General features: G+C 41.0%; 1 protein-coding gene and 1 long non-coding RNA gene across 4 annotated transcripts in view; both read right to left on the bottom strand.

Moving 5' to 3' along the window:
- Positions 1–5,063: 5,063 nt before the first annotated feature.
- LOC140739001 (uncharacterized) lies at positions 5,064–6,881 on the bottom strand. Of its 2 annotated transcripts, none has more exons than XR_012101526.1 (2): positions 6,775–6,881; positions 5,064–5,799 (listed from the first exon to the last, which is right to left on the bottom strand). It is a non-coding gene; the product is annotated as an uncharacterized lncRNA (long non-coding RNA). The 2 variants fall into 2 exon arrangements; XR_012101525.1 differs by having other exon boundaries at positions 6,703–6,835.
- An 11,229-nt stretch (positions 6,882–18,110) lies between these two features.
- Positions 18,111–23,526, bottom strand: part of LOC140738656 (mucin-6-like) — a 133,111-nt gene continuing 127,695 nt past the window's right edge. For both annotated transcript variants that reach the window (XM_073066276.1, XM_073066274.1), the window contains 3 exons: positions 23,056–23,104; positions 21,086–21,188; positions 18,111–19,493 (listed from right to left, as the gene is read on the bottom strand). In XM_073066276.1, the coding sequence (XP_072922377.1) occupies positions 19,325–19,493; positions 21,086–21,188; positions 23,056–23,104 (321 nt within the window). In that variant the 3' untranslated portion in view covers positions 18,111–19,324. The remainder of the gene's footprint in view (positions 19,494–21,085; positions 21,189–23,055; positions 23,105–23,526) is intronic.

Raw genomic sequence — 23,526 nt, forward strand, 5'->3', positions numbered from 1 at the left:
ATTTAGAGGGTGTTTGTGGATGATTGCTTCTCAGATTGGAAGCCTGTGGCCAATGGTGTATGGCAGAAATCCATTCAGGGTCCCTTATTGTTTGTCATCAATATAAAAAACTTGGATGAGAATGTCAGTTGTGTTGTTAATAAGTTCATAAGTGGCAACAAATTTGAAGGAGAGTAGACAGGTAATCTAACATTACAGTATGATCTAGTTCAACTGGGAAAGTGTCTAGAAATTGAAAGATGGAACTTAATTTGGACAAGTACAAATATTACATTTTAGGAAGATAACCAGGGCAGGAATTACACAGTAAATGGCACAGCCCTGGGCAAAGTGGTAGAACAAAACCCAGGGGCAGAATCAGAATCAGGTTTATTATTACTGCCATACGTCGTGAAATTTGTTGTTTTACGTAAGCTGTAAATTGCATACATAATAATAAAAAACTTACAAATTAAGTGAAATGAGTAGTGCAAAAAGAGGGTAAGACAAAAGTGAGCTAGTGTTCAGTCCTGCTGAAGCGTCTCAGCCCAAAACATCAAATGTATACTTTTTCAGATGCTGCCTGGCCTGCCGAGTTCCTCTACCATTTTGTGTGTGTTGCTTAGCGTACGTGGGTTCATTGTCCATTCAGAAATCTGCTGGCAGAGGGGGAGAAGCTGTTTCTGAAATGTTGAGTATTTCTTTAAGCTCCTGTACCTCTTCCTTGATGGCAGCAATGAGAAGAGGGCATGTCCTGGATGATAGGGATCCTCGATGATGGATACAGCCTTTTTGAGGTATCATCTTTTGAAGGTGTCCTTGCTGCTGGGGAGGCTTGCGTCCATAATGGAGCTGCCTGAGTTTACAACTTCCTGCAGCTTTGTCCAATCCTGTGCCCCTCCATAGCAAATGGCAATACAACCAATTAGAATGCTCTCTATAGTACATCTGTAGAAATTTGTGAGAGTTTTTGGTGGCACACCAAATCTCCTCAAACTCCTAATGAAGTATAGCCACTGTTGTGTCTTCTTTGCAAATGCATCAATTTGTTGGCCCAGGAATAATCTTCAGAGACATTGACACTCAGGAACTCGAACTGCTCATTCCTTCCACTGCTGATCACAAGTACACAGTTCCCAGAAAGAGACAACAGAGTTTTACATGAAGTCTCAACTCTTGTACTCAATACACTGACCAATTCCACTTGCTGCCTTCATCAGTCAGGGCACTGAGTACAAGTATTGGGATATCACAGTACAACTGAACAAGGTGATATTGAGAATGCACTTGGAGTATCGTGTAGAGTTCTGGTTTCCTAGCTATGGAAAAGATGTCACGAAACTGGAAAGGGTGCAGAAAATTCACAAGGATGTTGCCAGGATTGGACAATAGACAATAGACAATAGGTGCAGAAGTAGACCATTCAGCCCTTTGAGCCTGCACCGCCATTTTGAGATCATGGCTGATCAACTACTATCAATACCCGGTTCCTGCCTTGTCCCCATATCCCTTGATTCCCCTATCCATAAGATACCTATCTAGCTCCTTCTTGAAAGCATCCAGAGAAGTGGCCTCCACTACCTTCCGAGGCAGTGCATTCCAGACCCCCACAACTCTCTGGGAGAAGAAGTTTTTCCTTAACTCTGTCCTAAATGGCCTACCCCTTATTCTCAAACCATACCCTCTGGTACTGGACTCTCCCAGCATCTGGAACATATTTCCTGCCTCTATCTTGTCCAATCCCTTAATAATCTTATATGTTTCAATCAGATCCCCTCTCAATCTCCTTAATTCCGACATGTACAAGCCCAGTCTCTCTAACTTCTCTGCGTTAAGACAGTCCAGACATTCCAGGAATTAACCTCATGAATCTACGCTGCACTTCCTCTACAGCCAGGATTTCCTTCCTTAACCCTGGAGACCAAAACTGTACACGATACTCCAGGTGTGGTCTCACCAGGGCCCTGTACAAATGCAAGAGGATTTCCTTGCTCTTGTACTCAATTCCCTTTGTAATAAAGGCCAACATTCCATTAGCCTTCTTCACTGCCTGCTGCACTTGCTCATTCACCTTCAGTGATTGATGAACAAGGACTCCTAGATCTCTTTGTATTTCTCCCTTACCTAACTCTACACCGTTCAGATAATAATCTGCCTTCCTGTTCTTACTCCCAAAGTGGGACAGTTTAAGTTATAATGAAACACTGGGGCTGGGGCTGTTTTTACTGCAGTGTAGCAGTAACCTTAGATGTAGATAAAATCATGAGGTGAATAGACAAGATGAATGTTCACTGTCTTTTGCCTTGTGTGAGGAGTATAAAACTAGAAGGTAGAAGTTTATGGTAAGAGGGAAAAGATTTAATGATGATGTGAGGGACAAATTTTATCACAGAGAGGGCAACGACAATATAGAAGGAGCCATAGGAGGAAGTGGTAGGGGCAAATACAATTACAATGTTCAAAAGACCTTTGGGCATAGATAAGAAATGTTTAGAAGGATGTGGGCCAAATGGGGCTACCTCAGGCAAGCACCTTGGCTGGTGTGGACAAGTTGGACTAAAAGGCATGTGACCATATGGTATAACTTTATGACTCTAACAGGAATTTCATCAAAGGTGAAGTCCACACAATAAGATAAAAGTCCTGGAAAACTGGCCCCCTAACAAGAAACTGGTGGTGTTTTTAGGACTGGAGTAAAGAATAATATTGTAGTTACAAATACGCTTTCCAATTATGTGATCATTCTGGTTTCTTTCTTCATCACAATAAGGCCATAGAACAGGTGGGTGCCTGTAGAATTATAGGATAGCTGATGAGGGTGCAAGAAAAGAAATTGGGATTATCTTTGCCAATTAACCTTGCAACTAGTACAACTTTGTGATAAGGATAGAAATGGGAACCCCTACATGGTCACAGGGACAATGTACTAATGCCACACAGGCAACACCCAAGATCAGGACTGACCACAACACTCTAAAGATGTTCAAATGCAGCATTCACTACTGTGCTACTAAGTACAGTTCCCTGGGGATTGGCAGTATGGCTACCACTTTGTTTAACATTTTAATGATTTGAAGTGAATTTACAGGGCAAAATGTACAAATTGGCAACATAATGAGGAATAGCTAATTGAGGGCAATAGACAGTATCAAAAGGCTGCAGGATTGGGTAATAGGTTAAATTTAATGCTGAGCATGAGACAATATCGAGGGTACAATTCTGAAGAGGGGCAGGAGAACTGGGGGTATAAGTGGGAAATACAACTTATAGGATCCTTGCCTTTGAAAATCGATTCAGAATACAAGAGGGAATCAGTGATGATGTTAAAACACTCATTTGGGCACAGCTGGAGTTCTGAATGCCACAAAAGATATGGAAGCTTTAGCAGAGAGAATTGCCAAGGTAATTCTGGGAAGAAGGGACTTGAGTTATCAGGGCGGATTGAAGAAGCTAGCGTTGTTCTCTTTCAGAGCAGGCAGCAAGGAGATCTCACAGAAGTCTCTGAAACCATTAAGGGAAAGAGAAAAGGAAATAGAAACTATTCCCATTGGCAAAGGGCTAAAAACCAGCCAACAGAATAAAAGCAACAAGAGATTTTGTTAAAATTCTGCAGAATGGAAATGGTCTGCAATGCTCTCCCATCAGTAGTAGTGAATACAGGACCATTTGTAGAACTTAACAAATAAGTTGGATAAGTACCTGAAACCGAAGAATGTACAGGGCTATGGGGAGAGACTAGCTGGATTGTTCTTCCATTGACTTCAAATAGACTGCACAGGCTGAATGTCTCCATTCTGTGCCGTTACTCTTCCATGGTCCTGTGGCAATGGTTACTCTACATCATCGGCTATCTTAAAGCAAAATTAAAATTATATTTATGATAATTGTAAACACTTCTCTCCCTTCAAGGATATTAAATTTAAAATGATGTTAAGTATATAATGTTCAGGAAGAGATTGAGGTTGTAGAAATTATGTTGCTCCATTTGGCTCTTCACATTTTATTTTAAATGATACATACCAAAGTCTAGATTACCACAGAGGAAACATAACAATGAAACGGTGGGCAGGTAAGAAAAGAAAGACATTTTAATTTTACAAAAGATGCAAAAAAACCTCACTCAACAGCGAGTTTTTTTTAGAAAACATGACCATGCTAAAATCTGTATGTTGACTGGATCACTTCATTTTGTCTTTGAGCCTCATCATGAATAAAGGGCCTATTTTCTTTTAGGATTAAGCCACATGTAAAGAGAGTGAATGAATGAAGGACCCTCTTGGAAAGTAACAGGCTCAATATCATTCATTTTATCTCCAGAGTAGAACTATCTTGGTTTGTTTCCCTATTTTTGAAATTGTTAAGTACATTCACTGAAAGTGGACTCCCATGTACGATTTTCCTCATCTACTGACCTTTCATGACCTGTGAACTGAACATTACAATTCATTTTCCATTTACTCCCTCCTCTCCTTGTGCTGCCCATTAAATTAAATTACAGGCTGATGGGTACATGATTGGAACCCACATGTATTTACAATTGGGGAAGGCTATTGAGAAACTACATGGCAATTTTCCTGTAAGATTTGACTGGAACTGGACTGTGGTGAAATGCAATGTCACAGAAGTTACTGAATTAATCATAAATAACCATCTTGGTTAGGGAACAGTCAATTGATAAATGATACTCAAAGATTTGCCTGTCAAAATTATTTCAGGGAATATTTCTGCCAGAGTTTTCCATTTAACATTGGTAGGCAGGTCAATTCATACCTCATTTTGGTCCAAAGTTTCACAAAAATATGGTATATGGACTAATTCTGCTCCTGTATCTTAAGGTCTTATATTACTTTTAGCTATTCTATCGCTATTTTTCAATCTTCCTAAAATCTGTAATGGTAAATTGTCCCATGATTGGGTTAGGGTTAAATCAGAGTGGTCAGGGATCACTGGGCAGTGTGGCACAAAGTACCAGAAGGGCCTATTCCGTGCTGTGTCTCTAAGTAAATAAAATAAAATAAATAAGTAATTGGCAAGCACACAAACAACTCGGTTGCAGCAACCTGAAGCAAAAAATAACTTCAAAATTGGAACAGCATCTTTTATTACACCCAGGTACTATAATTCACTCTTGTTACAATCATGGAACTGAACAAGATTCTTTCAACATCAAGAATAAACAACTTATCAAAATGAGAATACCAAAATTAATTTCACTTATTTTTAGTGAATAATGATTGTAATGCATCAATTCTTCATGTGAAAAGTAAGTTTACAAGAATTATTAAGTAAGCCATAACACTTAATAATGCTTTTCCTTTGTTAAAGCAAAGTAAGAAGTAGAAAGCACTCATTCAATCTCAGCATTTTGAATAACTTGTGGCCGACTCAAAAATGAACACTGCCATTAGCCATGATTCACTTAAAACCATAGCATATTTTCTGGCTGAAAAATACAAATCCAAATTATGATATACACTTGAGTTGAAGGAAGGAAGCTCTTTAAGAAGCACGCAAACTACATAGGTTTTTCTTTGCAGTTAAAAGAGGATTTCTTGTGAATCTTGACGGATTGACAAACATTTTCTTTGCTTCCAAATCACCATTCACATTGGTGGGTCGTTTAGTCAAAACTAACATCTCTATTAGTCCCAAGAAGATTGTCAGAAGTGTCAATAGCGTGCCAAAAATATATAACTTGACTACTTTGAAATTCAGTCTCTGTCGGGCAGTAATTGCTTTGATCAGTGTTAGCCAGATACCACTGCCATGTTCCACCATGTTCAAATCCAACTCAAGATTTATTCAGTTCTTCAGAATATTCTATTAATGTAAACAGACACAAGTTTATTAATAAATCAGTAATAATGAACCCCCAATACCAAACAGCAATTCTTTTAAACAATTGTCAGAAATATTTTGGTTAAATGCAACCCTTAAAAAATTGGAAAGATGCAAAATCCAATTCTTAATATACAATATTCATTACTCTAAGCTGAGACACCTTAGCCAAATGATGTCCCACATGCAAGGTTTCTAACTTCACTACTTATAAACCTCACCATCCCTTTTGCTTCTTTTGATACATTTTCAAAGTACCAGTCACTTTAAACAAAACTGCACATCTACACTGTTAACCTTCTGTCCTTGCATCACTTTCAGAATGTGTCCTCAAGCTTATACAACTGTACGTTTCACAGCAATAAATTGCATCTGCAAAATATCTTCATATCCCAGCAATTTATTTGTGACTCTTTGAAGTCTATGTCTATCTTCCTCGCAGTCCACTCCACCTCCGACTTTGTCATCCACAAAATTAGAAACTCTGCCCTGGACACCCTCTCCAAAATCATCAAAATATTAAGAAAAGCCCTGATCCTCATCTCAATCTGTGGGATTTTTTTCGGTCCACTCCCCTTCGCTCCACACAAAAAAACATTCCTGTACCAGTCTATGCTTCATGTCACATCACCAATTTCCCCGCTTTATTCTTCATAGAGGCATGAAGACAACTCGCCAAGCATATTCCAGGGAGCAGACAAGGTGCATGCCAGTTCCCGCTTTCCCAAGAATGGATAGCATAACTGGCCGCCCTGGTGAGGATATTAGCAGCCCGGTCCGGATTGTCTAACGCCTGCTTCGGTAAAGCGGTACATTTCGAGCGCATAGTTTTTTTTTTATTTGAAGCACTGTGGAAGTACCCGCACAAACCGAAGGTAACAACACCTGTAACAGTCCGTGTCCAGACCCTTAGCTGGGTCAGTTCAGATGCACAAGCTGCCCATTACCGATACTGACCCGGCTGAAGAAGCACGACTCACAACAGTTGCCCGTCGCTCTTCACGTCTGCAGAATCTCCACTCTCACCCTGCCCATTCGCCTCCCTACCCTGCCCAATCAGCGCCCTCTACTCTATGACGAAGAGCTGACACAGACCAATCACCTGACTCCCAGCTTTGTGCCGCGGAGCACGTTCTCCCGACAACCGACCCCTCCCCTCAAAAAAAAATGAAGTGTTTTAACATGAGTGGGGTGGAAGTTGTGTCAAACGCGGCGCTGGAGAAAAGACAGGCAGCTTTGATGTGGTGAATGTAGGGTCAAGGACCAGCACTTCTCCTTCACAGAGATACTTTGATAAGTAAATATGATTATCAAAGTACATATAGGTCACCATAGACAACCCTGAGATTCAGTTTCCTGCGGGCAGACTCAGCAAATCTATTGAATAGTAACTATAACAGGATCAATAAAAGATCAGTCGGAGTGCAGGAAACAAACTCTGCAAAGTCAAATATTCGAATAAATAGCAATAAATAACGAGAACATGAGATAACAAGATAAAGAAAGAGTCGTTAAAGTGAGATCATTGGTTGTGGGAACATCTCAATGGATGGGCAAGTGAGTGTAGTCATCCCCTTTTGTTCAAGAGCCTGACGTTTTAAAAGTCCTGAATCACACCGTTTATTCCCCTCCATAGATGCTGCCTGACCTGCTGAGTTTTGTGTATGATGTCAGATTTTAAGCATTTTCCCTTTGAATTTCTTATTTCACTAACCTACTCCAATTTTTTTTAAAAACTACTTCCAGCACCATTGTTACTGTTTGTCAATCAATCTTGCCTGATCATTATGATTTCCCTTTGTTCTCCCTTTCGCTACAACTTGTTTCATTTCTAGCTTCTCCAACCTCAGTTATGGCCATTGAGTTTAACACCTAACTTGGCTTTTCATTCCACAGATCACACTACGGATTGAGATTTTGTTTCAGGTTTCAGCATCTGAGCATCTGTACCTCATTTCAGCTGGAAAAGCAAGTGGCAAGGTAGCCCACTAAGATAGCAAATAGATTTAGCTAAATTAAGAAAATTGTTGGTTTATTGTGTATAATGGAGAGAGATATGAACCGTTCACTCTGGTTATAGAAACAGGAAAACAAAATGCTTTTAAAGAGAGATAACCAGAGTGGTGCTGTACAAAAGGATAAAAGGATTTGGGTCTTCTCATAGGTGATGAGAAGACCCAAATCCCTTTATGTGAGAGTGTGAGAGAGAAAGTGAGTGAGAGAGAGAGAGAGAGAGAGAGAGAGAGAGAGAGAGAGAGAGAGAGAGAGAGAGAGAGAGAGAGAGATGGAGAGAGAGAGAGATGGAGATGCCGAATTGTTAGGTGAATGATTAGTTTTTGTGTTACTGCAGATTGTGGTCTTCCTTGGATCTCTTGGAGAGCTTGTTGGATGGAGGATGCTGATGCTTTTGTTGAAGCAAATGTGGGAGGGGCAGGGTCAATGCTTCACTGCTGCTTATGCATGGGAGGGGGAGCAGGCGGGCATGGGGTTTCCAACATTTTTACTGTCACTCGTACTTTGGGGCACTCCTGTGCTTTCATGAATGTCTGTGAAGAACACAAATTTCAGGTTGTATATTTAATACATTTCTTGTATATTAAGCGGAACTGTTGAACTATTTATTTTATTTTATTTAGCGATACAGTGCACAGTAGGCCCTTATGGCCTTTTGAGCCACGCAGACCCAACAACTCCACAACCCTGATTAACTCCTCACCCAATTACGGGACAATTTACAATGACCAATTAACCTACCCAGTGGATCTTTGGACTATGTGGGGAAACAGGAACACCCACGGAAACTCCTTACAGAACAGCACCAGAACTGAACTCCAAACTCCTGAATGCCCCAAGCTGTAATAGCTTTGCACTAGCCACTATACTATCATGGTGCCCATGCTCTGGAGTATATAATGGGCCTGGAACTGTACACACCATTGCTTGGAATACTGCACATGCCTTTGGTCCTATTTAAAGACATATACGTGCTTTGCAGAAAGTTCAGAGAAGGGTCCCTTAGTTGCTTACTGTAGTGATGGAGTTTTCTTTTGAGGAGTGGTGGGGGGAATAACACTAGTTAGAGTTTAGGCAAATGAGAGATGCTCTTATTGAAGCATAAGATTCTGAGGGGCTTAACAGGGAACACGGTTAAAGCATGTATCCTCTTGTGGTGCACTTTAATAGGAAGACAATATTGTTTGAATGGAATGGCGTTGTGGTTTTAGAAAAGGATCTGTTGTTCTTCAATCAGTCAATGAACATTCAGGCACAGCAATGCCATTGCAGATGGGGTGTTCTGAAGTTTGGAGTTCAACTCTGTGCAATGTGTGGGTTTTTCCCAGATACTCCAGTGTCCTCCCACAGTCCAAAGATGTACCGGGTCAGTTAATTGGTCATTGTAAATTGTCCTGTGCCTAGGTGAGGGCCAATCGTGTCTGTTAGGGGTTTGTGGCTCAAGGGGCTGGGAGGTCGGGGGTTCCTGGGGCGGGGTAGCCAGAAGGAACTACTCGGTGCTGCATCGCTAACATTTGAAAAAAATCAAGTCAGGGGCTTGCTGGTCCTGTCATTTGAATGATATTTAATGTAGATTCTGTGAGCGAGTAAGCAGTATCTGAACTGCATGTTCAATTAAGTAATAATTAACTTTAGCAAAGATTTCAACTTCAAACAAAGTTGGGAGCAGGTTATCAATTCTGCACCATGGCAGTTTTATTTATACTGCTGTGATAGAATTTCTGCAGATGAAAAGCTTTAGGTGAAGTTTAGCTTGGCATTCCAGCACAAAATCAAAACAGACAGGACACTGCTAGATACAGTGGATGGCCCATTGGAACCATCTCATAGGGTGGATGTGTACTGTAGTTCTACACTGCGTCAGTTCCTCTCTTTCATTACAGGCTCCCTCAATTGAATTAGAATATACTGTATATCCAAATGCACTCAGTAGTCTCTTTATTAGGTACCTAATAAAGTGGTCAGTAAGTGTATGTTCATGGTCTTCAGCTGCTATAGCCCATCTACTTCAAGGATCGACATGTTGTGCATTCAGGGATGCTGTTCTGCACTCCACTGTCATAATGTGTGTTTACTTGAGTTACTGTCGCCTTGAACCAGCCTGGCCATTCTTCTCTAACCTCTCTCGGTAACAAGGCATTTTTACCCTACAGCATTGCCGCTCACTGGATGTTTTTTTAAACTCTAAGGACTGTTGTGTGTGAAAAACCCAGGAGATCAGCGGTTTCTGAGATATTCAAACCACCCAGTCAGGCACCAACAATCATTCCATAGTCAAAGTCACTTAGATCACATTTCTTACCCCTTCTGATGCTTGGTCTGAACTGTGTGTGTGTGTGTGTGTGTGTGTGTGTGTGTGTGTGTGTGTGTGTGTGTGTGTGTGTGTGTGTGTGTGTGTGTGTGTGTGTGTGTGTGTGTGTGTGTGTGTGTGTGTGTGTGTGTGTATTTGTTACTCTGGATTTCCAGTATCTGCAGAATCCCTTGTGTAACTGAGCCTCTTGACCATGTCTGCATGCTTTTATGCATTGAATTGCTGCCACATGATTGGCTGATTGGATATTTGTATTAATGAGCAAGTGAACAGATGTACCTAATAAAGTGATGTCTGAGTGTATATCTCATTCAATCCACTCCAGTCTAATTGCCCATAGACCAAGCCCTGTAGTTTTAATATTCCCTCCTAGCCTAAATCCTACTGTGATTCCTGCAATATTTAGTATCCCAACCAGTCTGTGTTCAATCCACTCCCACTCTGTTTCCTGATGGGTATTTCCTTTGAGAGTGTTCCAAAGTGGTTCTCATAATTTGGGCAAGGTGGTCAATTTTTGTTAACCCATTGACTCCACAGATGTGAACCAGATACAGGGTGTTGACAATTGGGTACAAACAGGGCACTTACAAAATGTTTGTAAGCCTACAGGCACTCGAGCTCCCACAGAAAATTTCCAGATGTGCAACCACAATTAGACTGTAAAAGGCAGGGAGGAGCCAGTGTAGCTCACTAAGGACAGTGGGTGATGGAAATTGGTGCAGGATAGATTATGTGCAGCATGCCATCAACTCGAACAAACTGTTTTCCCTGTGCAGATGCTGTTATTGGCCTCTTCTGTTTTTATTTCAGATTTTGAGCATTCTTAGTACAAGAGCCAAATCCTATGGCAGGTTTGGACGACTTAAAACTGAAAAAGTCAAAAGGATGAGTGATTGATGAGGAGAAGTCTGAAAGAGTTGTATCCAATGGCAACAAAGGTATTGAGAGAGTTTCAACAACTGGCTAGGGCTGAGAGAGAACAGGCATCGTGGATGTGGAAGTAGGTCGATTCAGTGGATGGTACATTAATTAGAAGCTCAATTGAGAATCAATTAGCATGGTTTATTAGTCTTGACAAAGTAAGCCCTCTTATATTTGTGCAACACTATGTTTTACATTCCTGCGACAGTGTGGCTATATCATATTTTTGCAAGAACGCATCAAAAGCGAGATTTAAGAAATTCTTATTTTCTAACATGTTAGCTGTGGGTTTGATGCTTCCCTCTAAAAACAACCTCCATGGTCTTTCCTTGTTTTGTGGCTATCTGGAGAAGATGAATCTCAGAGTTGTACATGGATACATTGATAATAAATGAACCTTTGAGCCTTTGCATTTGATTTATCTGAGGTAGTTAACTGTGTCTGTCAACTTAAATCACTTCCAACAGTGAAGTTAATTTACAGTCAATCCAAAGAAAATGGCAGCATGTTGGTTATTGATCTGATGATATCCTGTGCAGGAGAGTTTTTAAAGTGGAAAAGCCATTACACTAGGACAGTTCCACTCTCTCAATCTCATAACTCCAGGTTCAGAGGTTTGAGTGGTCATCACAAACTGGAGTCATCCTTGGTTATAGAACATAGAAAGTAGAATAGTACAGCATGTTACAGGCCCTTCGGCCCATAATGTTGTGCTGACCTTCAAACCCTGCCTCCCATATAACCCCCCACCTTAAATTCCTCCATATACCTGTCTAGTAGTCTCTTAAACTTCACTAGTGTATCTGCCTCCACCACTGACTCAGGCAGTGCATTCCACGCATCAACCACTCTCTGAGTGAAAAACCTTCCTCTAATATCCCCCTTGAACTTCCATCCCCTTACCTTAAAGCCATGTCCTCTTGTACTGAGCAGTGGTGCCCTGGGGAAGAGGTGCTGGCTGTCCACTCTGTCTATTCCTCTTAATATCCTGTACACCTCTATCATGTCTCCTCTCATCCTCCTTCTCTCCAAAGAGTAAAGCCCTAGCTCCCTTAATCTCTGATCATAATCCATACTCTCTAAACCAGGCAGCATCCTGGTAAATCTCCTCTGCACCCTTTCCAATGCATTCACATCCTAACATGGTGGATAACATAGTGGTTGCAGTGGATAACTATGACTTCTGTGCCTTGCAATGCCCTTCACTCTCAACGAAGCATCACAGAGCTGTCTTTTTGATTGCTGGATCTCACTGTAATTCTCATCTGCCCAGTCCGCCAGAGTTGACGTCACATGCTAGGATGGGCAGGTCCCTCCTTCACTGGGGTATAAGGCCCACCGGCTACCCTTAACTTGTTTAAGCAGAGAACCAGCGCTTGGCCACTGTCACATGCAAACAGCTACCTGGAGCCACAGATGAAAGCTGGGGTGTCCAGTGGGGACCAAAAGAGTGTGAGCTGCCCCAGAATGGACATGACAAGCTCCTTCACCAGAGGTGAACATCCCATGCAGGGCAGCGTACACTAAATGAATTCCTCCATCGACAACTATTAGAAGCTAATACACAGTTTAATAGTACTGTAGTAGCATTGGTGTGTTCTAATTTGTTCTGTATTTCATTTAAATACATAATCAGTTTATCAGTTAAACAGCAATTTATCTTTTTCATGCTTTTTTAAACTATTGCCAGTTAATCTGGTCAAAATGTACTGGTCCCAATTAACTAGAATCTACCATAATTAATAATAAAGCAGAAGTCCCCCTGGAGCCCTACCCGTAACATAAAACTGTCTAATATTCACCCATTAGTTATTACGCTTTACATCATTCCACTGAGCTAAATTCCGATCAGGTTTGTCACTCTCTCTTGGATTCAGGTGTTTTTGCTTTTTTTGACCAACCTGCTATCTGGGACCTCGAAAAACCCTTCATATATCAACACCCTATTCCTGATAACTCATCAAAATTTCTAATAATATTACTCAGACACAACTTTCCTTTGACAAATTCATGCTGAGTGTAGCTGACGCTTTTCTAAATGAGGACTTACGCAGTCCCTTAGGTTTGATTTCAATAGTTTGCTCAACACTTTAGTTGAATTAACTGGCCTGTAATTACTCAGTTTATTCCCATTTTTACTTTTTTAATATTAATATAAAGATGGTAGTGTTCTAATCCTAAGGCATCACTTCTATCATTAGGGTAGATTGGAAATTGATGTTCAGAGCCTCTGTAATTCCCTCTCCCTTCTTTTAATTTGCTGCATGCATCTCATTTCACACATTTGTCAACTTTATTAAACCATGTAATGCTTCTGTTTTCTCCTATGATCACCAGTGCTTCACATCCTTCCTCTTTAGCTAAAACATCAGCATTATCCTTCTTTTTTTGAAGATGGTCACAATTATTTATCTTTGCCTGGGACATCCAGCTCCACACAAAGGTGAACTTGTTGTCCCTTTTAGGTCATACTCTATTAGAATACTAATGTGTTGCCTTTATGGCAGTTATTTAGTTTATAATATTTTCGCTTAGTAATTCATTTGTTAGCATTTTTTAGTTAAAGTTAGGATTGTTTAAGTAAATTCGTCATCTGTGATATATCGCGGCATGCGATGACGTCACATCCGGTTTTGCCGCGTCTTGTGGGAAAATACCAGTTTGGAGAAACGGGAAGGTGCGAGTCCAGCGCAAGAAAAGTTGTCTTCTACGCAATAGAAACACAGTGAAGCAGCGCTGTAAGTTCACGAGATAATCGATATGTTGAATTAAAATGTTAATGCTGATTCTGTTAAAAGTAACGATGGTCAATAAGGTTTATGTTTTCGTTTGTTAAAGAGTTGCGGATAGTTGTGTTGAAGTGTATTTAAAGCAGTCAATGGCGTAAGTAGATTCTGACTGTATGCTGCACTTTAATGTAATGTAGTTGTAGTTTTACCTTTGCAAGTATTTACGATGTAAATGTGATATCTAGAAGGAAACAAATACTGTACAAATCTTGTATTGTTTTATCAACAGTTTTCACCATACGTTAATGTGGAAGAGTGAACAGTAAATGGTTAATCTTACTGCGACCTTGTTTTCATTGACTACGGTTTACCTCGGTGTTTAGTTCGGCGTTCTGTTACACCCGAGCGAGAACACTACAGTGAAAAAGCAGCATTACCAGGTGTTTCAAGTGCTGCAATGACAACTCGATCCAGCATCAAGTCGTTGCCATCCAGTGACAGGGGCAGTAGGGCATCATCAAGTAAGGCCACCCATGCAAGAGCTAAAGCAGAATCCGCCAAGGTGCGAGTGCGCTACGCCAAACAAGAAGCAAAATTGAAAATGAAAGCAGCTGCCAGAGAAGCCAAAAACCAGTTGGAAAGGGCAAGGATAGCGGCAGAGTTAGAAGTACTGACGCTAGAACGAGAAGAAGAAGCTGCCAGGGTGGAAGCAGATTACATAGAAGATGCTGAAGGAATGCATGATCTGGTCGACGGAAAATCTACTTCAGAAAAGATCAGGTTGGAACGCACAAGCGACTATGTCCAATCTCAAATAGACTGGCAGACTCGTCCTTCCTCTCCATACTTATCTGATAACGTCCCACGTCATGAGGAGCCTCAGAAGGCCCGATTGCATCACATCCATCCGAGGAAAACAATTTACCCTTGCAACTCCGCGACGAACTCAAGAATGAAAGGGCTCACGACAAGTACTTCTCGACACCAAACTTACCAGATTTGGGGAGAAGAGAGGCAAAGACCGAATTCAGAACAGCAAATTCCATAACAGATGTACGCCCTCAGTCGTATACCCGCCGATGTATTTCCCCAGTCCACATGCCACTTGCAGTCGAACCGATGGCACGGTATTTAGCACGACGGGATCTCGTCACTTCAGGACTATACCAGTTTGACGATAAACCTGAAAATTACCGTGCATGGTACTCCACATTCACCAACGCTATTGACGGAGTCCAGCTCAGAGCAACCCAAGAGTTGGATCTTATGGCAAAATGGCTGGGAAAAGAATCATGCAAACAGGTGAGACGCATACGTTCAGTGTACATCAACAAACCCGAGCTAGCCTTGAGCAAAGCATGGGAGAGACTTCGGGAGGGCTATGCGGCCCCCGAAATTATTGAAGCAGCGCTATACCAATGTCTGGAAAATTTTCCTAAGGTGTCAGCCAAGGAACACTCGGAGATTTACTCATGGAGATTCAAGGCGCCAAAGAAGATGGCTACTCAACTGGTCTAGTATACCTAGATACTCCATCCGGGATTAGACAAATCGTGGACAAACTTCCATTTGGGCTGCAGGACAGGTGGGTGTCTGTTGCCTCAGAGTACAAGGAAGATCACAGAGGTCGATTTCCTCCCTTTGAGTATTTCACTAGGTTTGTGAGCAAGGAGGCGAAGAAGCGAAATGACCCTAGCCTCATGGGTCCAGGAAGCAGTGCAATTTACACCAAGCCAGATAAATCTTCTTCGAATAATTTCAACATTAATAAACCCGTCTCAGTGCTTAAGACTGAAGCCTTTACAACCAACAACGACCCTAGCAAGAATTGTCCATTGCATAACAAACCCCACCCCCTCGAGAAATGCAGAACGTTTAGGGAAAAACCCCTTAAAGAGAGGAAGGCCCTTCTCAAGGAGAAAAGAATATGTTTTAAATGCTGTTCCTCTACCTCTCACCTTGCTAGAGAGTGTACGATCGCCGTGAAGTGCCCAGAATGTAATAGCACTAATCACGATGGGGCCATGCATCCCAGCCCGTTACCGCAAACCGACAAAGCTCCTTCACCCCCACAACAGGACGGCGGGGAGGAAGAAGCTCACTCCAGGACAACTGTTGTCAGCTCGAGCTGTACAGGTGTTTGCGGTCAAGCTCAGTCAAGCCGTTCTTGTTCAAAGATCTGCCTCACTAAGGTGTACCCTAAGGGAGCCAAAAACAAGGCCATCAAAGCCTACGTAATTCTGGATGATCAGAGCAATCGCTCACTAGTCAGTCCAGAGTTCTTTAACTTGTTCCACATTGAGAGTAATCAGTTCCCATACTACCTTAGAACTTGCTCAGGCAACATGGAAACTTATGGAAGGAAGGCAGAAAGCTTCCAGATCGAGTCCCTGGATGGTAAAGTCGTCATCTGTCTCCCTCCAGTCTTAGAGTGCAAAGAACTCTTGAATAACCGCACTGAGATCCCGACGCCAAGTGCAGTGCTACACCAGCCACATCTCCACCACATTGTCAAGCACATCCCAGAACTGGATCCAAAAGCAGAAATACTCTTGCTATTAGGAAGAGATGTTCTCCGGGTGCACAAGGTTAGGCAGCAGGTCAATGGACCACACAACGCCCCCTTTGTGCAACGCCTGGATCTGGGCTGGGTGGTGATAGGAGAGGTGTGTCTCGGCAACGTACACAAACCGACGGTTAGCTCACTCAAGACCAATGTGCTAGAGAGTGGCCGCCATTCAATTTTTCAACCCCGCACAAGTGTCACGTGTATTAAGGAAGCACGACAAGGCTTTAACAAATGTAAAGTAACCAACAAGACGCTGGGTCAGTCAGTCTTCGCTCAAACTGAGCATGATAATAAACTTGCTCAATCAGCTCAAGATGCCATTTTCTTAAAAACAAAGGACACCAAGGTCTTCAGAGATGAAGCAAATAATGGGGTCGCCCCACTGCCTTTCAGAGAACCACGCCAGTGCTTGCCAAACAACAAAGAGCAGGCAGTCAAGTGGTTCACGCCCTTGCAAAAACCCTGAAAAGGAAACCTGAGATGCAGCAACGCACCCGATTGACCCACGAGGTACTGTGCACACTAATGGCAGAGGTCACAGCCATTATAAATGCACGACCACTCCTACCTGTGTCTTCCGACCCGGAAAACCCCTTCATACCCTCGCCATCAATGCTCCTTATGCAGAAGGCAGGAGCTCCCCCTCCACCAGGGGACTTCTCTGATAAGGATTTGTACACAAAGCAATGGAGACAGGTCCAGGCTCTGGCAAATCGGTTCTGGTCTCATTGGAGACAGGAATATCTACCTTTGTTGCAACACAGACAAAAGTGGACAGAACCCTGCAGGAATCTTCAAGTTGGAGATTTAGTCCTGCTCAGGGACAAGCAAATCACCCGCAACAGCTGGCCAATGGCCAGAATCACTGCCACATTCCCTAGTAGGGATGGACATGTCAGGAAGGTCGAGTTGAAAACTACCGACCAAGGCGATGTGAAAATTTACCAAAGGACAGTTACAGAAGTCATTCTACTTCTACCTAAGGACTGATTTAGAGACTGAAGTTTTGTATTATGTTCATTGTGACCTTATGAAGGTCAAGCGGGGAGTGTGTTGCCTTTATGGCATTTGTTTAGTTTATAATATTTTCGCTTAGTAATTCGTTTGTTAGCATTTTTTAGTTAAAGTTAGGATTGTTTAAGTAAATTTGTTGTCTGTAATATATCGCGGCATGCGATGACGTCACATCCGGTTTTGCCGTGTCTTGTGGGAAAATACCGGTTTGGAGAAACGGGAAGGTGGGGGGCTCACGTGTGCGAGTCTAGCGCAAGAAAAGTTGTCTTCTATGCATTAGAAACACAGTGAAGCAACGCTGTAAGTTCACGAGATAATCGATATGTTGAATTAAAATGTTAATGCTGATTCTGTTAAAAGTAACGATGGTCAATAAGGTTTATGTTTTCATTAGTTAAAGAGTTGCGGATAGTTGTGTTGAAGTGTATTTAAAGCAGTCAATGGCGTAAGTAGATTCTGACTGTATGCTGCACTTTAATGTAATGTAGTTGTTGTAGTTTTACCCTGCAAGTATTTACGATGTAAATGTGATATCTAGAAGGAAACAAATACTGTACAAATCTTGTATTGTTTTATCAACAGTTTTCACCATACGTTAATGTGGAAGAGTGAACAGTAAATGGTTAATCTTACTGCGACCTTGTTTTCATTGACTACGGTTTACCTCGGTGTTTAGTTCGGCGTTCTGTTACACCCGAGCGAGAACACTACAACTAATATATTCCATTTGTAGGTATTTAATGGAGAAATTGTCCTCTGTGGATAAGTTTATTGATTCTCATTTCAGATCAGAAAGATTGAAATGCACGCGCAATAACAGAACAGTAAATATTCCACCACCAAAATGGAGCTTGATCGGAAATGATATCATCAGCTTTTAAGAAATTCTAATTAGGATGGATTTAGGATAATCAATTTATAAATATTTATCATCTGGATAATTTCTCAACATTAATTTCAATATTTCATTTTCAATATTCCTAAGGGGGGAAGAATGAGCAGCTGGAAGTTATGTTACTGCTGGTACCATTGACATTGGTAGGAAATGGAAGGAGGTCCTGAACAGAGAATACAGGAAGCTAGGTAGGAAGCTGAAAAACAGAACCTCCAGGGTAGTAATCTCAGGATTGCTGCCTGTACCGCATGGCTGAGGGCATGAATACGATGATTTGGCAGATGAATGCATACATGGCTGAGGGGTTGGTGCAGGGAGCAGGTTCTAGATTTCTGGATCATTGCAATCTTTTCTGGGGAAGGTATAACTTGTAATGGGGACCAAAACAAAATGGATGGATAAAGCTAATAAGTATTTTACGTCAGTCTTCACTGTAGAAGACAATAACAGCATGCAGAAAATTCGACAATGTCAGGGGGCAGAAGAGATCTTGTCTAACTAATCTGTTGGAATTCTTTGAGGAAATAACAGGCAGGATAGTCAGTGGATGTTCACTTCAATTTTTAGAAAACCTTTACAAGGTGCTGCACATGAGGCTGCTTAACACATTAGGAGCTCTTGGTATTGCAGAAAAGATACTAGCATGGATAGAAGAGTGGATGACTGGCAGGATGTGAAGAATGGGAATAAAGGGAGCCTTTTCTGGTTGGCTGCCGGTGACTGGTGATGTTGGGACAAGTTCTTTTCACATTACTTCAATGAATTGGATGACAGGATTGATGGCTTTGTAGCCAGCTTTCCAGACAATGTTAAGATAGGAGTTTGGGCACATATTGTAATGGAAACAGAGAGGCTGCAGAAGGAATTAGACAGATTGGTTGAATGAGAGTGGCAGATGGAATGTAGTGCAGGGAAGTGTATGGTCATGCATTTTGGTACAATTTTCTAAACGGGGAGAAAATTCAACACTCAGAGGTACAAAGGGACTTAGGACTCCTTTTGTACAATCTTTTCAAAAGGTGATCTTTGGTTTGGTAGATAGATATGTGCAGCAGCTAGAAAGTAAGTTTATTACACTTTTGGCATTTACAGGACTTGATGTCAACATAATTGATTGTCCTGGTGTCTCCATTTTCACAATTTAATTTCACTTCCACCTCTTCAGTTAAGTCTTCTTTGCAGCATTGGCATGAAAAGTCCATGCTGTTGCTCTTGATATTGTACCTTGAAAAATATTTACAAAAAAGATGGAGAACAAATTTAGTAATATCATTACAATGTTAAATGAATCCATTGTTGCACAGCCATTAATGAATAGTTTTAATTGCATTATTTCAGTATTCTAGTTTCTTAACTGCTACCAAAATGTTCCTGTTAATGTCGCTGTTCCGAGTTTGATTCAGTTGTTAAGACTGATGCTATGCGGAACGTTAAAGTCAAGAGTGAAGGAAAGCCTGAGGTGGAGAAACACTATTTTATCACAAAATTATTAAGGAAAATTCTGTGGTCAACAGTGAGCTACAAACAAGATGCTGGACGAACTCAATGGATCAAGCAGCAGTCAGTCAAACTTTACAGCACTGTGCAAATATTTAAGGCACATATATATAGCTAGAGTGCCTAAGATTTTTGCACAGTACTGCAGTAATTTTTATTTATTGCATTGTACTGTTGCTGCAATAAAGAAACAAATTTTATAACACACTAGAGATGATAAACTTGATTCTGATATGGGTCTCTACTGTGGACTGAAAGAGGGAAGAGGGCAGGGAGAGGGTAATCATGGTTGGGAAAAGGGGAAGGGAGAGGGGGGGGGAGTGGGAAGCACCAGAGAGACATTTTGTAATGATCAACAAACCAAGTGTTTAGAAGCAAATGACCTTGCCTGGTGTCTCAGGGCTGGGTGTGTCTTCACCTGTGCCACTATCCCTGTCCTGGTACTCCTCTGCCACCTGTCCCACTCCCCTCCCACAGTGCTCCACCCTCACCATTCCTAACATCCTTTGCTCCTGCCAGATTTACAAACTTGCTCTCTACTCCACATTGACAAATATACTACTGTGTAAAACTCTTAGGCATCCTAGCTATATATATGTACCAAGGACTTTTACACAGTACTGTACTCATCTTAAATTCTTGATGTAAGCAGCTTTGAAAGGTCTGCGTTTAGAATAGGCAGCCAAATGGAAGGTACTTGGAGAAATTATGCATACAGTTATCTCTACACCACCTTTAAATTAGCAAAATTTACCCCGAGTTCTTGCAGTGAGTATTACCAGATTACAGACTATAATAGTTACTATCAGGGAAGATTATTAAGGGTAGAACAGATTGTATTACAGTTTTGAGGAACAATTCAGTGATGGGCTTTGATAAACATGGTGAAGTTTGAGGTGTTAAACAGAGGTAATACCTACAGAACAGATTTTTGTTTTTTTTTTGTTATTTATTGAGATAAAGTGAGGAATAGGACCTACTGGCTCTTCGAGCTGAACTGCGCAGCAACCCCCTATCTTAACCTGAGCCAATTTAGCGTAACACAACCACAGCACCAGCTGAAAGATCAGTATTCAATTCTCACCACTTTTGGTAAGGAATTTGCACTCTTTCTATAACCATGTGCATTTTCCCTAGGTGCCTCTGGTACCTCCCACATTCTGAAGATGTACAGTTAGGGTTAGTGAGCTGTAGACATGCCACTCAGCATAGTCCTCGCTAATTTGATTTGATGCAAGCATCAAATCATTTTGCTGTATGTTTCGATGTATACGTGACAAATAAAGCTTTATACTTAAAATCTAATGAAACTCACTTACCTACTTACTGACGAACAATGTCCTGAACATTGTTGTGCTAAAAATGTTGCGCTGCAATTTCTGTATATTATTGTTTCATTAAAGCTACTGAGTTTGCAGAGACCTGAGGAAGGAAAACACAAATCACACTGTTCAGTAGTTCAGTGATTCAATTTAATAGCAGAGAATGTATATAGTATACAACCTAAAATCCTTACTCTTCACAGACATCCACGAAACAGAGACAAAAAAACAAAGAATGAATGACAGAAGAACATTAAGCCCCCCCCCCCTACTGACGTACAAGCAGCAGGAAAAAGCATCACCCTTCCCCCCATTTACTTCAGCAAAAGTATCAGTCCTCCCACCACCTACCATGCAACAGCAAACCCCCAGAGACTGTGATCTAACATCCATCAAAACTTGCTGTCCATATTAGCACTTCGACACCTCAACAAATTTGTATGCTTCTACTTGATTTTGAATTCATAACCTATTTCTTTTCCACAAGCATAAAATTGGCAGTAAGCTAGAAAATAAATTAACAATGCATTCAGATGTAGTATAAGACTGAACACAAGGATGAACAAAATCGAAAAGATCTATGTGTCAAAAACCCCAGATGAAATCATGATTTTATTATCAGCAAATTACCAAGAAAACAAAACAAAAAAAGATGTATTCCAAAAAGTGCAAAATGCTGGAGGAACTCAGCAGGTCAGGAGGCATCGGTGGAAATGAACAAACTGTTGATGTTTCGGGCTGAGAGCCTTCCTCAGGACTGTAAAGGAAGAGGGAAGATGCCAGAATAAAAAGGTGCCGGGAGTGAGATCAGTGGGGAGGGAATTATGGACAAGGAAATCATGGAGGGAACAATCCCTGCAGAAATTGGAAAGAGGGGGTGGAGGTAAAGATGTATTTAGTGGTAGGATCCTTAGGTCTTTGCTCATGATCGTCAAAGGGCTCAGCATTGTTGCTGAGGCAGCTAAATTGCTTTCCAATAACCATACAAATACACTGTGTTGATTCACAATAGGAAATACCTCAATTTCAGTAAGATGCTATGGAAGAGTGAGGTAGTAAGTCCATTCCCAGAAAGTACATATCATCTTTAGGAAACTATAGAAAGGGTGTAGAGGAGATTTGCAAGGACGTTGCCTGGATTGACGAGCATGCCTTATGAGTATAGGTTGAGTGAACTCAGCCTTTTTTCCTTGGAGCGATGGAGGATGAGAGGTGACCCAATAGAGGTATATAAGATGATGAGAGGGATTGATCATGTGGATAGTCAGAGGCTTTTTCCCAGGGATGAAATGGCTAACACAAGAAGACACAGTTTTAAGGTGCTTGGAAGTAGGTACAGGGTAAGTTTTGTTTTGTGTTTTTTTTTACACACAGACAGTGGTGAGTGCATGGAATGGGCTACTGGCGACAGTGTGGAGGTGGATATGATAGGGTCTTTTAAGAGGCTCCTGGATAGGTACATGGAGCTTAGAAAGATAAAGGGCTATGGGTAACCGGAGGTAAAGTAAGTACATGTTCGGCACAGCATTGTGGGCCAAAGGGCCTGTATTGTGCTGTAGGATTTCTATGTTCCTAGCTCTGAAATTGTAATGAAAATAAATCCTTTTTAACAAAAAAAGGAACAGGATTTACTTGGATTATAAAGCCAAAAAATTTGAAATCATTACATAGAAACATAGACTGCAAAACCATTCTTTAAAAAATAAAATAAAATGATTAGCACATCTGGTGCTCATCATGGGTTTTTGCAAAACTGTGAATATCGCAATTCATGTGAAAAATTGGCAAAAAGTTTTCATCATATTACACTGGCTGATTGAAATTAGTCTGAGAGTTCCCTCCCAATCAATAGAAGTGTGAGTCCTTGTTTAGGTATTCAACTGCTCAATTTTTACAATAGTATTAAAAGTTTTAAATAAATTTTGTAACAAACTATTAATGTCTATGTAAAAGAATTAAAAACATACCTAGTTCACTGCACTTAGAACAGCAACTATCCAAATAGATTCTGTGATTCTATAAGTAATGAAATAGTAATTAGACAATATAGTAAATATTGATCTTTATTTGTAAACAGCTTTTAATGAATGCACAATCTTACTTCAAAGAATTATTACTTTCAATTGTACGTTATAAAATTATCACATATTTCTTCATGATAAGCTTTGTTAAATGAAGATTTAGTATTTCACCAGACAGATAGCAATAGATTGTTATTTTACTGGAGGTTTAAAATCCATATTGGAATAAATACCTTATTGAAATGAATCAAGGCCCTGAAGTCTGTTAAGTTTATATACATTCAGAATGGCTTGGATTTGGCAGTGAGCAGCAAACAATGGGGCTTTCTGATGGACTGAAGGAAAAATAAGAGCCTATGGTATTACAGGAAAGATACTAGCATGGACAAAAGATTGGAGGATGGGCAGAAGGCAAAA

This window comes from Hemitrygon akajei, chromosome 14, assembly GCF_048418815.1.
Source record: "Hemitrygon akajei chromosome 14, sHemAka1.3, whole genome shotgun sequence".
NCBI classification, from domain to species: domain Eukaryota; kingdom Metazoa; phylum Chordata; class Chondrichthyes; order Myliobatiformes; family Dasyatidae; genus Hemitrygon; species Hemitrygon akajei.